Source organism: Aythya fuligula, chromosome 2 (genome assembly GCF_009819795.1).
Source record: "Aythya fuligula isolate bAytFul2 chromosome 2, bAytFul2.pri, whole genome shotgun sequence".
NCBI classification, from domain to species: domain Eukaryota; kingdom Metazoa; phylum Chordata; class Aves; order Anseriformes; family Anatidae; genus Aythya; species Aythya fuligula.
Genome location: NC_045560.1, coordinates 153,011,988 through 153,031,605, shown reverse-complemented (window position 1 = coordinate 153,031,605; position 19,618 = coordinate 153,011,988). Strand labels below are relative to the sequence as shown.

General features: G+C 35.4%; 1 protein-coding gene across 4 annotated transcripts in view; it reads right to left on the bottom strand.

Moving 5' to 3' along the window:
• The window catches only part of KHDRBS3 (KH RNA binding domain containing, signal transduction associated 3), a 93,746-nt gene that overhangs the window by 17,355 nt on the left and 56,773 nt on the right, over positions 1–19,618 (bottom strand). For 2 of the 4 annotated variants that reach the window (XR_004252909.1, XM_032181785.1), the window contains exons 6-8: positions 18,754–18,864; positions 17,146–17,338; positions 5,411–5,493 (exon numbers count right to left, since the gene is read on the bottom strand). Coding sequence is in view for 3 of the 4 variants with exons in the window: in XM_032181785.1 (XP_032037676.1) it covers positions 5,411–5,493; positions 17,146–17,338; positions 18,754–18,864 (387 nt within the window). In the remaining variant the exon portion in view is untranslated. The remainder of the gene's footprint in view (positions 1–5,410; positions 5,494–17,145; positions 17,339–18,753; positions 18,865–19,618) is intronic. The other 2 variants (XM_032181786.1, XM_032181787.1) reach the window with 2 other exon arrangements.

Genomic DNA, 19,618 nt, shown 5'->3' with positions numbered 1-19,618 from the left:
CATTGAATAAAAATAAGTGGACTATACAGAATTTGTAAACTCCCTCCAAAAGTTCAGATTAGCTTGACAGGATGGCTCTGAGGCTTACAGGCAAATTGCAGTTATTTGAATGTACCACATTTTGGTGTGATTTGAAGTGGTAGCAATTATTGTTCAATATGCAAAGAAAGTGACTGAGAAACACTGTTTAAGTCAATAGCACAATGGTTGTTGCTGAGAGAAATGTAGAGGATTAAGAAGCAACTGTGAAAATCAGAAAACAGTGCAAGAAACAGTGAGGAAAAGCCAGCAATTATTTTAAGTGCTAATATTTCCCCTTTTGTATTGGTGTTTAAGATTAAATTCTTCTGCAACTGAGTGAAGGCAAGATCATCCAGACTGAAGATCTAAAGCAATTTTAAAATCATAAATGTTATAAATTAAACACCAAATGACTACATTACTACATGAGTGACTTACTATTTTTGTCCCTAAACAGACACAGACGTATAGTTATACAAACTATTTATTTTATAGTAGAGACTGCTGATCTCCAGTGTAGATAAAAATAATGAAGCTAGTCAAAAGCAATTTTTTCCCCAGGAAAATAAATAAATAAATAAATCCAGTTTTAAATGCTACCAGAAAAGCATAAGAAGTTATTAGAAGCTTCTGAGTAGCACACACAGACAGATGGGGTTCTCTAGATTATTATTTTTTTTTTTGTGCTACAGTAACAACGTTAGCCCTTCTCTCTTGATAGCAAACTTAAAAGCAAACAGTAAACCTTTAATGCTGTTGGAGAGGTAACAAACCCACCCCCCTTCTCCACAACCTTGTCACATAATCTGAATTTTAGTAACAAACCTCGTTCTCTGGCATGTTAACTCTCTGCAGCATCTGTCAATGCTATGAATGGTTGATCATAAGTACCTCTGTAGTCATCTCAATGCTATTAAGCAGATGGCAGCGCTAAATCTGAATGATGTAGTACATCTCCCTGGTGGACTTTGTTTCCATACACTACCATTATTCTACAATTCCTCAGTGATAAATCTTACGTATTCTAGAGAACATTAAACAGTGAACTGACAGCACCAATTGATTTATTAGCATCCGTTTCCCTTTGCCCTATTATTGTCTTCGCAAACATTTGTGCACATCATGTATGGAGCCACTAAGGGATGAAAACATGTTTGCTCAATTTGTAACATATTTCAGAGATTTAGAATTAATAGATTTTTTTTTTCATATGGAAAAAATGTTTAAACTGATCTACCAATTAAAATTAAGACCCAATTAAATTCTGCTGTTTCCTCCACAATATTATTTTCTGAATTTTCATAGCAGTAACATTGGCCCATTAAAATAACCACTACTTGCTACAGTAAATCTAAGTCAAAGATTATGGTTCTAGACAGGTTTGGGAAGTCCTTTAAGGGTCAGCTGGGTCACGTAAGAAAGCATTCATGCAGGAATAAGGGGAGCTCCCAAATCTACGTGCATCTGACATATGTAAGTATCTGCACCAAGAATCATGTGGGGTATCACAGTAGTATCACACACTTGCAATTCACATTCTTCTTTAAGACCCCAGAAAGATTTTGGTGTACAACTGCAAATATTAAATTACTACACACGTATATAGGCCAGATTTCCTGAAGGAATTACTGATGGCATAACGTGAAGCCTGCCCTGCATGACCGAGTAACTAATTCTAGTCTTGCTGCTTTCCTTACCTCAGCATTACGTATCTCCCATAAATGATCATAGCTTCTGACAGCTTTCAGTACTCTACTAACGTTAAAACTGTCCTGGCTGCTTGAAGTATTTGATTTTCAGAAGCTGAGAAATGTTTTGTTAAATTAATTTTAGATTATCCATATATATATATGTATGTATATATATATTTATGAAGATACTGAACAGCCTCATTTATTAACCCTACTAGCTTGTACTGGCATATATTTCAAGGATTCTCTAAAAAAAAAACAAAACAAAAAACACTAAGCATACAATTTAGTTGCATCTCTTCTAAAAATCTGTTAACCAGCCAAACTTTGTGCAGCTCCGAGGGATATTTTTTAAGGGTTCTTTAACCATAAAACATAATTCTGATAAAAAAACATCCCCAAGCACTACAATCTGGGGCTTTGTTACATGAACAAACAGCAGTGGATAAGAAAATGTTTTAAATGAAAACGACTTCTATGGGATTACAGGGCATTAAGATGGATGACAACTTGGAAAGAACTCTGATGTTTCTCTCCCTATTAGTGCTGTGACAGGTTTTAAGTAAGGCTTCACATTGTGCGTGACTTTTATATCCCTTCTTGTACTTGACAATGTCAAATAAAATGCCATTGAAATTTAAGCACATACGATTTGGTAGAAGCAAGCAGGTTACAGTCAGGAAGAACTGTTTGCAAACGCATGCAAATTCTCAGCTACCTTAATGCACACAGAAATACACAATATGCTGTTCTTCATATCTGAACATAGCACGCCATCCTAGTCAATCTCAGATTCGGCCATTTCTGGAAAATACACTAAACATGTCATAACTAAAAACAGAATACAGAGTACAGGAGAGTACTGCTGTGCTGTACTGAACAGTTGAATTTGGAGAACATATACTTGTGCACACAGACATCTCAAAAACATGCTGCCATGCAAAAAAAACAAACAGAGAGGTATTTTAATTATATTGTAATTTTCCATCTTTAACAAAGGAAGCTGTGAAATATACGAGATCTTTAAAAAGAAAAGGAATATTTCAACCGTCTCCAGCGTATCCCACAGGAAAATACACTTGTAAACATCAACCAGGTTTGAAGAGGTGCATAAACAGGATTCAAATGCTGAAAATCTACTGCAAACAGAACAAACTCATCTTTTCAGTCTATTAGCTATTTCTCAACTTTCTTCACTAATACAGAATGTCTTTAATATCACAATCTTCCAGAGAAATTAGTATCAGAAGATATACTAAAAATACTATTACCCTTAAAAGATTATTTTCAACATTACAAATGAAAAGAAGAAATGTTGTTTATACACGCTTGTCACTAATGCATTTTAAACATATAAATGCCCTCTATACACAAGTTTTTTCTATCCATGCTTTATAATGAGGGTAAAATATCAGGAATGATATAAGGTTAAACTACGCAAATAATTCTATTTCCTGTAATTTCCTTCACAGAAAGAACATAGTAATACACCTAAATATGATAAGTATCTCTCAGTGGTTACAAAATGACATTTTGCAATATGGGCTACTATTTGATATTCAAATTAAAGCCAGGAATGCTGTTCTAGGTAGCTCAGATGGCTGTTTATAGTTATTACTTTTTGCCTGCCAATACAATCCTAAAATTATTTTTGCCAAGCCAGAAAACATGCCAGAGAATGAGTATCCATACCCCATTTGAAATATACAAGCAAGTGAATCATTTCTTGTTTTGTTTTACCATGTATCACTTAATATGATTACGGTAAAAAATATGAATTATTATTCAAGAGATAATGCAATTGAAATCTACCCATATGTAATATTGTGAAACTACGGGCAAAAGAGAAAGTAAAGCAAACAATTTGTGAATCATCTCCTTCCAGACCACGCTGAGTTCAACATTCATATTGTATGTATGAATATTATACATATTCTTATGTATGATCATTAGCTCTTTACACGAGCAAATATATTTCTTGGAAAACTTGCTTTTTGCTAATTTTAGTTCAAATGAAAAAACATTCTAGTGAAAGCCTGCTTAGCATGAAGAAGCAAATGCTAGTAATGTTTTCAGTTTGGGCTCAGTCAAATGACTTGGTAATGAAATCTGACTGTTTGTGTGCAATAAACACTGTTACCAACACTAGAAGCAGTAAAACAGAATAGAATTACCAACATAAAAGTTGAGGACTATTTTGGTAATTTTCTTTTTGGAAAAAAAAAAAAAATCCATTACCAGCAGCTGGTCTCTAAGTGCCTACAGAGCATCATATTTTGGAGGTCCTACGCTGCTGATGTCATGCCTTTTTTTTTTTTTTTTAAACCAATTTTCAGTACCTTGCAAGACTTTATAGGAATCAAGTATCATATGTACAAAAGTATTATTTTCCTTGTGTTAGATCTCAATAATAATGACATTGGAACTTTCCACTATGCTTTTTCACATTGAGTTGTTGGGCACAGGAAAATATTCATTTATACAATTAAATTTATGCTGGATGTGTCAACGCTATAGCTAAGCAGATGTCAAGTGCAAACAGCTTTGATCTCAACTTTGCTGTGAACAGTTTTGTAGTATTTCAGATACAGCTATGCTGTTCAAAGTAGTCTAAACATTCAGTGGAAGGTAAATGAATACTGCTCACAGTAACAGTGTCAACTAAATCTCTCCTTTCCTTCTGTCTTGTTGCCAGTGGGCATATTTTGAAGCCCTAAGCACCCCAAATAACCACAGCAATAACGTATAACTTGTATTTCCTAGCATTTTTTCAGCATTGTCTCAACCATTGTAAATTTATTTCCATATATTGTTTCAAGAAATTCTCAGTGAGATTAGGAAATCTACTACTAATCAAACTATCAGCATGGGTCTAAGAAAAGAATAAGAAGAAATTCACTAAAAGGTGCACAAGAATTCCATTTCATTTTTCAAATGTGCCCACTAGAAGTATCCCAAAATGGGGATGATCAGCCAAATTACTAAAAAATGTGTCATATTTGTTACAACCTGATACAAGTAGTTTGTACATCACAGCTTGTATTGTTTTTTTCCAGCACTGGGAACTAGGACACAATAGTTTTCCTTGCAATTCATGGAACTATAAAATAGTTTCTTTAAGAAAGTGAAATTGTAAGTGAATAAATCAGAAGTGCTTAAAAATACTGTTGATTATGTAAAGGGAGGAAAGGGACACAAATTAACATGAGATTTAAATTGTTCATAAACACAATTCCACAGAAGCATATACTTTCATTTTTTGCTTGCCTATTTTTTTAACATAGCAACACCAAATAAATGTAAAATACTGCAGTATAATGAGGTTTGAAAAGTGAAAAAAAAAATCAGCTGTGTTTCAGCTGATTTACGACCTTTTGTAGAGTTCCCACACCTTATGTTTTGAACATCAATTCAAAATTAATATTCAATTTTCCTGAATTTCTTGAACAGCCTAACACATTGATTTGTGATTTGGCGTCACGGAAATTCTTTGTCTCATACCACTGTTTCTTTTCAACCATTAAGTAACTTGACTTTTTTACTTCTGCGCTACTAGAGACAAAACACTAGTGGTTATTTCTAATAAGCCTTTCATAATATTTTTCCTGTCTAAAATGAGTCTGAGAACGTAATTAAGCAAAATTAACTTTCCAACTGTACAATAGTTCATCTGTAGTTACTGCAGATCTTGGACTTACCTCTGTGCTTGAGTACTATAGCTGTTGTCATAGGAATCATAGCTTTGCTCATCATAAGCAGTTCCATAACCATCATCATACTCCTGAAAGGATATAAAATATAGGTAATATTAACCCTGAGCATACTCTAGAAACAAAGTAGCAACTTAGTTCTAAATATGAAAGACAATACCGTCCAGAAATGGATATATGACATATATACACTCTGAAGTGGCAAAATCTTGATATTAAGAGACTAATTCCACACACATCTAAGATTGTATAATAAGTTTGGAAGTATCTTGAGCTACTGGCAGCAATGTGCTTCAAAACAGATATTTTAGTTAACATTACTGTCTTGTGCAGAGAAAACTACAAATACTTCATGTCTCCACATCTTTGAATTTGAGGTATGTCAGCTACTGACCTTCAAGAAAGTTCAGGGAAGCACTTCAGTTAGGAACCAAAACATCTAAATAAAAGATTGTGAACTGCTTCATGCTGCTGACTCTTAATTCTGGACACTAAATTCAGTATTCCTATGTAGACTACAGACAGGAAAGAAAAATTCCCTAGAGATAACACTAGTAAGAACCACCACTTTACCTTGAATGCTCTCTGTACACTCTTCACCCTGTAGGAGTTTAGTAACCATTATTTAAGACACTAAATTAATGACTCCAATAGTGTTTCTCTTGAAGTATTTAAGAATTTGGTTGAAGTATATACCACAATACTGCTCTTCCCAAAATAGTACGGCATTTAAATACTAATGTTATCAAACCGTGTTAGCTACAGCCACAAGCCATACGGAAGCTTAATATAAAAACAGGTGACAATGATGCTGTGCTTTCATAGAAACATGGAATGTAGAAATTCAAAGAACTGTCACTAATTTACCGTTGGATCAAACAATAAACTTAACTGAACTAAGCTGATGTTGAGTAAAAATGGCATCTCCTTTGTATTGATCCCTGACATGGGAGATTTAGGAAATCCTATGCAAATATCCCAAAGGCCTCAATGAATAATTAGAGTTATCTTCTCCAGTTTCACCAGATGAAAATAACTCTAATTAGAAGGCACTTTGAAAACATAAGGACCCAGAGAAACCAAAATCAGGCAATGTCACATAAATGTTTTTTTCTGAATAAGTGTTTATCAATCCTGTGTATCAATATAAGAATAAAGTCTTATGAAAGAACAATCTCTCTCCTAGGAAAAGAACCCTTTTCAAGAAATTTTCAGTGAGGACTGATAATAATAAAAACTACTGCTTGTGTCAGTTAGGTGGGGCTTGTCCTACCCTAGTAGAAAACACCTTCAATAATTTGTATCTGATGGCTTGCTCAGAAGGAAAGCTTTCTACAGCAGAAATGCCAACGACATCCTCAAAACAAACAGGAAGCTGAGAGATTTTCTAATATTTTCACGTCATTTGAAATTGCTTATATGGAAAACCAAGCAAGCAGCCCACCAGGACTGTTCTGCCACTGCTAGCTCAGTGACTATGATTGCTTCCCAGCAATGATTACAGAAGGGTGTCCATGAATATTTGCAGGCACAAGGGAGTGACAGCCTATGTCATATAGGCCTGGAAAAGGGAACAAAGATTGTTCCAATTGCATGTCGCAAAGAGATGCATGGATAAACGGTACCACTCAAAAAAGGAAATTCATTGTTTGCTCTTTCAATAATTCATTGTCCTGAAACTAAAAGCTAAAATAGAGTCTTAGCATTTTCTTTGCCCATCTGATACAGATATGGATTTTCCTTGATGAGCCACACACTAAACCCACAAAACCATTCCCTCCTGGCAGTTATTATGAACAAGCACTTTATTACTTCTTGATGCAATGCACAGACATCTGTTAACAATACAGACATTGATCAGCAGCAGAAGCTGTCTGAGCCAATGTATTTGCTCTGTTCCAGAGCATTTACATGACATTTGGTCTCCTCTCATAGAATCTGCTAACTGTGATCGAGCCATCCCTAGCTCCCCAGTCTCCAGCGGTATATGCACATCAGTGACAACAAATCGAAGCAGAGGACTAAAATTAACCTTTTAACATTTTAGGAGAACTCTGGCCCTAAGGAATTCATGGAGAATTCTTAAGCAATCGGTCCTATTCTTCACATTATACCAACAACTTCAAAAAAGGAAAAGAAAAAAAAAAAAAAAAAGAGGAAAAAAAGAGGAAGGGGAAAAGAGACTAGCCTGAAGCTATGGTGTATCTATGACTTCTTGCAGACAAAAGAACAAAGTTAACTTGAAATAGGAAAAGCATTATCAGGCTAACAAAATGCCCAGCAGAATGAAAGTACTATTCTGTGAAGGCCAATGCTTTCTTTCAGTCTTGTGTGTATGTAGCTAGCTTTCTCTTCCAGAAAACTTTTGCTTGGAACTCACTATTGCTCACCATTGTGTGTGTTAATTTCTAAAGTAGAGAATTTATGAAATTTTGCATTATTATTTTGCTGAAGGTGACTCTAAGCTTTAAATGGAAAGATAACTGGTTTCCATTTTTCATATAAAGTATGCCTGGCACTTAAGCATTAAGATCAACCTGTGGTGTTGCAATTACCATAATCTGCTTAAATAGATCCATTCTTCCTTTTTATTGCTGTATTTACATTTATAAAATCACAGATATACATTAAAAACAAAATAAACTTCCTGTGCTACATGATACGAAAATAGACTATGTTTAAAGAGCTGTTTATGATGTCTTGTTAAGAGAGAAAAGATTCAAATTCCACATTTATTTATTGTGCACTACTCCCTTGAAACAGTAAGGAGGCAGGGGCAGACAAATTATGTTTCAGAGTTTTCCCTGAACTAGATCTGACATCGTATTTTCTGTCAGTCACGCTGCATTTGAAAACTTTTGCTTTTGGGAGGTTATTATTAAGGCTAGTCAAGGCAGAGTATTTTCAGTTTTTAATTAAAACCACACTATTTATTGTTTCTGAAACAGACCTCTTGTGGATTCAATAAATCACAGAATCATAGAATATCCTGAGTCGGAAGCAACCCACAAGGATCATCCAAGACCAACTTCTGGCTCCACACAGGACCACCCTAAATCAGACCACATGTCTGAGAGCATTGTACAAATCTTTCTTGAACTCCAGCTGGCAGGCTTGGTGCTGTGACCACTTTCCTGACAGAGTTTTATTTAACCTTCGTTAGTACCTATACGAAATGTTCTCAGCAATCTCACTATATGTTTCAGTACTATAACACATCATGCAAACCTAAATAAAAGCAATTTTTACATATATATAATGAAAAGGGAGAGAACTTTAGCATAGGATATCGGTGTATATTTAAGTATGTCATACTCACTGGCAAACAGTGAATATGAGTGAAGCCATATTTCTTCTCCAAAAAACAAAAGCCCAACAAAATCATGTTTTTAGCCCATGAATGGAAGCACTTTCTATCATTCACTATTCTACTTCTCAGGACAACTTAGAAAACTAACTCTCATCAGAATTAGTCTGAAGAAAAGGCAGCAAATGTGCTGTACGGTTTATGATTGATTACAATACAAAAATGTAGAAAAAATACTGAGCTGAAAATGCTATAGTCATCTTAAAACTGCAGGTACTTTCCACAGGGCACTTGAAATACCAAGCAGGAAGACATCAAGAGGCAATGGCCTGACTTATGTTCTTTATGATCTTAAGATTTTTTTTTCCAAAGGAAACGAATGGCTAGAATTACAAGAGAGATCTTCTGAAAAAAAAAAAAAAAAAAGAAAAAAAAAAAAAAAAGAAACTGTTCTGCAAAATCTCTAACCTTGTTAACAATTCCACTATTAAACCAGCATCACATTACGTTTCCTCTTCAAGAGGGCTTTTGCCTGCAGTTGTCTTAATGATAGCACCTGCAGTTGATGTAAATCCAAAGGGTGAAGAGCAGTGTTTGGTAGCTGGAATTGTTTGGTGCAAAGTGCAGACATTTTTCATGGACAGAACAAAAGGCAATACATAAATATGCATCCTCCAAGTATATTAAACAGTAAGTTACAATCACAGGTCAAATGATGATAAAACCAATGAAAGCAATCTTTGCCAAAACCTCTGCAGTGCCCGACATACTCTAAATCAAGCTAAATCTTGCTCATCTGTATTTCTTTCTAATGATTAAGTACTTTGAACATACCCTTGTTCATGGGGAATAGGAAATGGTGGCTTTAAATTATAATCTGCTGGCAGTGACAGTGACAGACTAGTGTTTGGCCCCCCTTTAGGTGAAATTAACTATGTTTCAAAGAGAACAAGACAGAGAAGCAGGAAAAAGAGGGGGTAAAAAGTTCATTTTAGCAAAAAGGCCATTTGCAGTGCTGGAAAAAAAATCATCAAATCAATAAGAAATCATTTTCCCAGCTCTGCCCCACTACGGAAATACATCCAAGGGAAAAAAAAAATAATTAAGGCTGTTATCACTATAACTAAAAGGTTGTTGTTTCTTTTCCTCATCATTCTCTGAAATTAATACTTAAACCAGTACTTCATCACCAAATACTGGTGGAACTTTGTCTTTTCAGATAAAAACGATCACGCTCAAAAAAATACAGTGCTCAGAAATTAACTTGAAGGAGAAAGCACAAGAGAAAACATCAGCATAGGGCAGTAAAGAATTTTTTCAGCAAATTAGAATTGTAAAAGGAAGGAACAGACATTTTGTTGTGTGAAAATAACATCTCCCCATCACTTAAACAACAGGGAATATGGGGCAATCAAAACAAATATGGGCAGCTACTTCCATCTTAAGTCTGAATGCTAGCATTAAGGACATTTGCAGCAAACATGTACAGACTGTAAGCTCTTAGTTTGTACATTTTCATCTGTTTTCATCTAGAAGGAGACCAGAGCATATTCAACCAGAACAAATAAGGTACAAATAAGGTATTTCTGAAATGGGAGAGATGTACCAGTGGATTATGTTTTGTGCACTTAAAAAACAAAACAAAAAAGTTGCTAATGAGTATAGGCAGCAGCATTTAAACCAAGTGACTATCAACGTGACTATCACGCCAAAACAGTTCTCTTTTCCTGTATACAGTGGCAAGGGCCAGAGTAAGAATCCTGAGGAGAACTAAGGCCTATGCAATAATATCAAGTCACAACATGGCCCCAGTTCAGATTAGCTGCTTGAACTCTGAAATAATTCAAGAAATATTTTATATACACAATACAGATTATGTTGCAACCTCAAGATAAGCAGGCATAAAAACTTTTCAGCTTTTCCTCCAAAAAAAATTCTACTGTTTCCACAGCTAAAATGTCTGATTGAAAGATTTTCCACTGTTTCTTCAGCACATCTTGAAAATCCCAAAAGCAAAGGTAAACATAAAAGAGAATGAAACAATGAATTGAGGGTCTTAATACCTTTAAAACTCTTTTAATTTTTTTTTTCACATTTCTTTTTTTTTTCTTGACCTAACTAGCATGAAACAGAACATTGCAATTTAAAAAAAAAAAAAAAGACAACGTTCTGATGCTTTGAACTTCCTTTCTAAAAGCCTTACCAGAATTTACACTGACTTTAAGCACTTTTGTAAAACAAAAACTCAGTGAACGCGTTGCTTTAAAAAAAAAGTGTAAACCACAACGTTATCCACAGAAGGGAACAGAGACAGAAAGGACAAAAAGATCATTTATGTAGTTCCTAGAGAATGAAGCTTCTTCAAACCCTTTTCCAGGAATCAGACAAAGCTTCACACTCAAAATAACTACAGAAACAAGAATATTTGAAATTAATTTGAATAAAGCTATTGCAAGTTTTTAGGAAAGTATCAGTATTCAGAATATCAAGGTAAATTTAAACATGGTGCAACTATTGCAAAGTGAGATTAAGATTATACTGGAAATCAACGAAGGTAGGATTTAAACTCTTTTCCAAGTCTTACGTCCTCTGGACTAACCCTTATTTTGCCTAATATTTTGCTCCCCATTCCAGGAGACATTCACCTTGTAAATAAAGAACTTGTATTTTTCATATGGTATACAAAGATTTTGTTCCTTTTTTTTCCCCTACAGATCTTTCCTTTTCAACCAGGAACAGTAAGTGAGCAAATGAATGTTAATGAGAAGAAGCAGTCTAGTTTACAAACAGTTTACCTTGCAAAATCAACATGAACACTGCTCCAAGAAATTGCTCCCACAGTATATTTTTTGTAAGCCTTACTCTGTTTTTCAAAATCTTCTAAACTAAATATGATCTCATATGACCCAGTAGGGACTGAGGCCAACTCAGTTAACGAGATGAGTGGTAACACTGACGGTATGAAAAATACACTGATTGTGGCATCAATCCTGTCAGTGTTCAAGATGCATTTAGACAACGCACTTAGATTTAACTCTCAGATTAGATTTTAACTCTCAGATTGGCCTGTGTGAAGCCAGGAGATGGACTTGATGATCCTCCTAGGTCCTTTCCTATTCAGGATGTTCTATGGTTCTCCATTTGTGGTAAACAGTTCTTTAGGAATTGAAGTATTTTCCCCTCCGCTCAGAGTCCATAGTCCTAAATGCATCTATTGCATTTGGTATTTTCCTCACACAAAGGAAATGGACTTTGTATTACAACAAATACTCAGCATCTGCAGAATTAAAACTGAATGTTCAACATCAAGCCTGGGAGAATTTGAACGAACTTTCTAAGAGGATGTGCTAAACAATAGGCTGTAGGTTACTCAGTTGAATGTGCTTTCACCTGTAAAAAGTAAGACTTTGCATTCATTCCTTCATTAATTGATTCATGCACATTTTATATTAATCACCAGATTGTGAAATGAAGTCTAGACTTCATCCAGACACACACTACTTGTCAACAAACCAACCTCACCCCTTCTTTCCCTTTAAGCTTTGCACAACATTCTAAGAATTCCTTCCAAAACGGAAAGGATGGAAACCACAGCTCCTGACCCTGAGAATGCCAGGACAGCCATCAGCCTGGTGGTTAGCACATGCTCTCCAGAGAGAACTGAAGGAATGTGAATACCTGTAACAAGAGTCTAAACCAAGGGCCTTCCAATACTGGAGAGATTCCAAGCATGACATACAACATCCTATCTGATTATTTTTTGGGTAGGATATTGTTATCCAGCATGTTACAATGATGTCTTCGAATGTTCCCCATTTCTCACATGGAATAGAATGAGCATAGTCTCATACCACTGTAGCAAGTATATCTTATAGTATATGTAGTGTAAGTATAGTCTTGTAGAATAGACTTAGTAGGAGAATTACAATCTTAAATCTGAATTAAGTCTGAAAACATTGCTTTGTCTACCAGTAAAAACACGGTATCTCTGTAAATATCCACAAATGTATGCTTCAGGAACTATAAACTTAGAAACTTAATCTCTAAGCTTTATGATCTTACAGAATCAAATGATAACTAAGCACAGATTTTAAAGTTTAGATCTTGAAGTTTGTTATCAGTATCTGTTATATTCCAACTGCTTTGTTCATCCTTTGAAGAAGCCTGTATCTTCAAATTAAAAAATATTGACATGTAATTTTAAATTGTTCATAATGTTCTTTCTCAAGTTACAATTTACCTAACATTAGGAAGGCTCCCTATGTCTCTTACTGTTTGACGTTCCATCATAATTCAATTTTCTATTACAGAAAGCAATCTCATTGAAGCACTCTAATTGAAACACTGCTAGACATTATGTACGTGGTCACTGCTTTAGGTAACCCTTGTCTGGACACAAGAAAACAACAATAAACATCCAGAAACAGAACTAAAGATCCACTTCACACTCACACACACTAGGAGGAACATTTAGAACTGATTGCTTTCTGAAGTACTGCTGAAGCAAATCTTGACCATAACTTGCTCAATCACAGTTATTTTTCAGTTCCACACTGCCACAAGAATTCATTTTACTTTAAACAATCTACATTAAAAGCCCAGTCCTTAATGCCTAACATTTGATTATCAACTCAGATAAATCTCCCATTTCATTTAAAACATATAAGCAGTCAAAATAGGACTCGGCAGGGCATCATAACAAATATGTTCCCACAGAGTACAGAATTCAAATATTTAGAGAATTTTTGAAAAACACTTCTGTGAAACAAGAGCAGGAGTGAATAAAAATCTAATCTTAAAAGGCTTCAGCCCCATTGCTGTATTACTGATTTGGAAAAAAGCCCCAAAGGTTTAAAGCTGGTAGAGACAAGAAGAAGAAGCAAAAAGCATAAACTGTTACTAGACAGTAATTGAGATTGAACAGTTATGTTCTAACCTCTGTTTACCTGAATATTGATTAAGGAGTCAACACTAAAAAAAGAAGTAGTGAATTGCTAACATACTGTTACGTATTTCTTGCTTATTGAAAATTATGGAAACGATTAAAATCTCCAGGTAGTAGTTAAATACAATTTCTGTTCCTTATCTTAATGGAATAAATTGTCAGTTTAAAAACACATTAAAAATATTTTGACTTTTATCTATTGCACATGTTTGGTTCAGTAAATACAGAAACAGTCTCATAATTAAGAGAACAGTGTCCCTGAGACTATCTGCAAGTGCTTCAATAAATCTATCAACTCGTATGTTTTCCCTTATCCAGGTATTATAAAAATAATCCTGGCCATGCTTCCATCTCATACTAGGCTTTTTCCTGACCCAAGCAGTTGAAGATGCAAAAATGGGAGGCGTATTAGCCATTGGAACAAGTTTATCACACCAGAGCAGTGAGGTTAGAAAAGTGATTATAAAGCTGTCTGGCTGATGATGCTGGGATTTTTCCTACAGTCCAAGCTGATGCTACAGCTATTAAAAAAAAAAAAAAAAAAACTTAACAGGAAACAATAAGGAACTGTGGTTTAGTAGCTTCAAAATCTTTATCATGGTACTAGCAATAATGTAAAGTCCAGAGAAATGGGTTGTGGGACTCAATGAGATGTGTAAGTGAGACATGCAAAAGTGGAGTGGGAAAACTAGGCATACTCAACTGGAAAAATGTGCAGGCACTGCTCCTAGTCCAGTACGTTGTGTGACTTCAGCAGGAAAGGCCACATCAAGCATCCAGAGTCAGCATTACAGACATTTAAGAGGGCTGATTGATGGATGGATACAGTCTACCTCTGTGTAGACCCTTCTGTAACAGTTACGTTCTGGACAACTTCCTTATGGGCTCCAAACATGGGACAGAAATGATCACCTATTTCTGTTGATCACTGAGTCCTTGTTAAAATGCATCTACATCCAAATAAATTATTTTTTGCTTCTGGCACTATTTTCCCAGTGTAAGACTCTTTCTTCAGAATTAACCCTTCTGTTTTTTCAGACTACTATCTTCCATTTTGGTGTTTTATAAAGTAACATCTTAAAAAAGGGGGGGGCGGGGGGGGGGGATGGGTGAGGGGAGCATGTTAGGCAGTAGGCAGAACTGAGTAAATTACTCTTAGATGTTAAAGATTCATTGGTCTGACAGATGTTCAGGGCTACAGAAAGAGGTTGCTAAAGGGAGTGACTGAAAGCGGAAGCTGTTTATGTGAGTTAATAATGGCCTCATTTTCTGTCACATCATGTACATAACAGTATGTCAGAGGAAAAGGGCAAGATTTTATGTATGCAAGTACTGCATCATCTTAGATTACGGAATTACAGAAGCAAGCGGTCGAAGGCTTACATCCAGAATACAGTTTGCTTCTTTCTAAACTTGTATATTTGCACACTATTTTAACAAGCACAAAGTAGAGGCTTGCAAGCCTATATGAATGAAAACCATCATGGACCCTCACAGACATTCCAGTGTTCAATGGAAAAGTTTCAAATGCTGCTCTGTAACTTCTCCAGATATCCTGGTCTCTGTAGCTCAGAAACTATATGCCACAGATGCTGCTTAAAATAACATGTTACGATACCTCCAGTATGAGTGATGTTGTCACTCTGTCGACAATTCAGCAAATTGTGACACTTTACCATCCTTGGATATTGAGTTTGCAAAACAGCACTTGATACTTAGACATAGGCAACCAGCAATTAGTAAGCAAGGACAGAAATGTTACTAATGACTCTCACCATGTAACCTAAACCAATAAAATACACAGTTTGGGCACTTAGATTGTATGCTACAATTGGGCAGGTGGAAACAGTATCAAGCTTTAACACCTAACATATAATACCCTAATGGTTCATGTCCTAGAAAGAGTTTTCTAACAAAGCTCACAAAGACACAAAATATGGTAATTTTAAAATGGACCAGTTTGCACAGTTTCGTCTTTTCAATTGCAGCGTAACATATTTATCCTGATTCAGATATCTTGTTTGGAAAATAAGTGATCCAGTTGTAGAGAATATTCATTTTAGCAGTTTTATAGCGTAGCACTGTTTTTCATTATAGTGGGTGTTTTCTAATCATTCTCTCAGGACAGAAGCCTACATCGGGATACAGATTCAAGATGCTATTGGTTATATCCATACCATACACTTTTTTGTACATATGCTACAAATAGGTATTTTTAAGTATGAAATTACTCAGGTTTACTTTCTACCACATCACTATCCATTCTACTGCCTATGCTGTGGAAAAAGACTGGATTGATTTGAAAGAACTACCAGGGTTGATTGCTTTGAAAGCATTATGAAATAACCACCTACTTGCCCAGCTTGAACAGTCAAGCCAGGTATAGCCAAGGGGCATTTAAACATGCTGTTCAAATATGAATTCTCATAATGTTAAGAAACTACATTGGATTGTCCTTTATTGTTCAGGTATGTACAAAAATGTTCATGCTAATGACATTTAACTTGTATCTCCATAAAGCAATGTTACGTAGAACTTTAGGTTTCTGATCAAATGGACAACGGTTAAGATTTGATTTGGAGCTTTTGTGGGGGGAAGATGTGGTAAGATGGGAGGGAGAATATAGATAGAAGAAAGGTTTTGACATAAAAGAAGACTTCTGAATAGGAAAAACTTTTTCTGGAACTCGTGAACTCCTCTTTTGCTAGTCTGAATAAAAAAATACATAGTTTGAACAACAGATCTGGCTCTAAAAAGGACAAACAAAGCTTTAAGATATACAAAAACATCAAAAGCTTTATCCTTGAAAACGTTTTCTGTAAGACAATCCATTTTTATGACTATAGTTTTGATTTCATAAGCTTCTTTATTCTTCTGCTTCATAAGTTCAGAATATATTAAATTCATACAATTCATACAATTCATAACCATCTGTAATTTTCAGTCAGACAAAATATTTTGATATGTTTAATTTTTATTGCAGTGAACTCAAGACAAAAATGTAAGGCTTATTGAGATGCACTGTGCAATTGTTAAAAATTTTTTGATCAATTCTGAAGCTTTCATAAAAGTATTTTAATTGTCTAATCATTATAATAACTGCAGTATGACTATAAATATGACTCTAGGCTAAAGAGTAGAACATTATTCTCAGTTCAGAATTAAAGGTCTACTGACAGTGAGATTTTTCAGATTTTTAAAGCAGAAACCTAATGTGGTTAAGAGCTACATAAATATTTTGCCAAATGCACTGCAAATGTCTTTATGATAGCACATACAACCTGAAGTGATACGAAACAGTTCAAGTCTAAGAAAGTAATGAGATTAGCACGTTCTCCATAAATTCTCGGAGCAAGACTTAATTAGGTACTAATTAAAGAAATTCTGCTGAGTTCTAAAGTGATAGTTAGGCTCATCCCTCCAAAAATCAATACGCTTCATGTCAACAGCTCTGAAAACAGCTCAACTTACATATTCACCATAAGTCTCCTGTGCTGGAGGTGGTGGAAGGGGCCGGTAGCCTGCAGGTGGAGGTACTCCTCTTGCTCTGGGTGCTAGAAGTCCACGGCTACGACTGACTGGTCCTCTACTGGGAGGCACTCCTCTGGGCGCTGGTGCACCTCTTGGTACTCCTGCTGGTGGCGGAGGCACTCCTCCACGACCCCTGTGAATACATGGATCACTTATCATTAAATAACAACTCCCTGGTATCCCTTTCAACAGCTCCCTCCCTCACATATGACAGTTTTGCTCTGCTACAGCCAGACAAAAACCCTACGAAAGAGCAATTTTAGTTTGGCATTTTTCTTTGTGTTTGAATCCAATTATACACATTAAGCCATAAATACTGAAAGATAAAAATGAGACGTATGATTCACTGATGAACTTCTTACTAGCTTCAGCCATTCTTTTTTGCTGGTCATATACACAGAGACACCCAAATCAATTTGCTGGAATCAATCATCTTCACTACAATTTATTTATAGTATGTGAAATCACAATCATAGAATATCATGTTAATTTGAACCTGTCAGGACACATAATACTCAAATCCTGCACAGAGGAATCAGCTGCAACTCCCTTCTGATCCTGAGCAAGCTTCTAAATGCAATCCAAATATCATGTTGCACGTAAGAGATTGAACAGATCAGAATAAATAAGTTTTCTTTTTTTTTTTTTTTTTCCCTAAAGAAGAGGTTTCCAGCTGTTGCAGGAAACATTCAAACACGTAATAAATGTGCAGGGTGATTAATTGGACATAACCTCATGTTCTATATGTACTTAAAGACATGAAATAGCAGTATATACATAGGTGTTTTTAAAATTCTAAAAGAATAATAAAGGTTAATCTGTAACACATTAATTTGAACACTTAATATATGTAAAAATATATGTAAAAATCTGAAACCTAAACAAGGACAGTTTTCAGAAATATTTGATCCATTTACAGGTAGAGTTCCCTCCTGCCTCCCTATAGTAAAGGGAGAGACCTACAGGCATAACTTGTGTGAAGCTTACATCAATTATCCACTTTTAAACAGGATGTCTAAAATATTGCTAATAGACATCTCCTTTTTAAAGGAGTCCATTTTCCCCCACTGACTATAACTGAGTTTAAATGACTGCTCTGTAGGCATACAGACTTGCTTTGAGGAAGTCATACCATTAGTCTAATGTAGCAGTTAATAGAAGAAAATGAACAAGCACAAATTCTTCACAACCTTTTCTACATATCAAGCCGTTATCTAAATAATTTCCGAAGTAGTAGCTGAGTAAAAATATTCTGTCCTGATTTCAGTAGAAATTTCCAACTCAACCAATGGTACAGAATAAGACCCAAATCTCTTGATATCTCGTATTTCAACTGTCATATATTTTTATTAACTTATCAGAAAAAAATATAATAAATTTAGCAGAGATTATTAGTATCTGAAAAAGTGCACCAGCGATGAAAGAATGCAGAAATGTAAACACTGGCTACAATCAGTATCTAATTACTTCTAATTACTGATCAAAACACAGTCACAAAGTATTTTAAACAAGCCTAGAGAGTAAGTGATTTAAAACTGTGCTTATTACTTGGTTTTGGCTAATCTGTAGAATGCCTCCTCAGGACAGGGTACCAGCTGCTTATTTGACTTCATTGTAGTGGGGGCAGGGGTGAGCAGAGATGTTCCCAGACACAGCCTGCTGAAGTAATATAAAGAAATAGCAAATGTGACACTTTCCAAGTGAAGCCAAAGAAAGGGAAATGAGCCTATTGGCATAGACAATAGTCAATACCAAGTTAAAAAAAAAAAAAAAAATCAGTAAAAAACTCAAGAATCACAAGCCGTAATTTTCTCCATGGCATCCTTTAGCTAGGGTACAAATGAAAGCAGCAGGAAATTGGACATGCTGAAAAACATGGAAAAACGTTTGAGGGAGGAAAACCGTTTTCTGAGCCAGCATAGGTTTACTCTTGAAGAGGTATTATAACATCAGATACACGGGATGAAAAGGTTTTTTCTGCATTTCAAAAAAGTTAATAGGATTGGTGCGGTGACGGTTGGAAACCATGCTTCTGCTGTCTTAGGAGACCATTTATATACATTTTTCTTCAGGAGTTCTTAAAGGAGGCATGAACAACCTGAGAAGCCTAGTACTGTGTTACACCACTCATATGATTACTGCACCATGCTGCAGGAGACTACAGAACGGTGCAGAGACAAGAAAGACAAAAACAGGAGAGTTCAGTTAACACCATGCAGATGGAGTCAATGTCATATCACGGTGTGATAGTAAGATATAATTTTTAGAAACTAAAGAAGGTATCAAGGAACTAATGCTTGGCTGGCAGAAGCAACAAACAGAAACTGACTCATAGTATTGAGAACCACTTGAATGGGAACCTTTGCGTACCTTCACAAAAAAACAACACAGTTCTGGTATTGCATAATGTGGA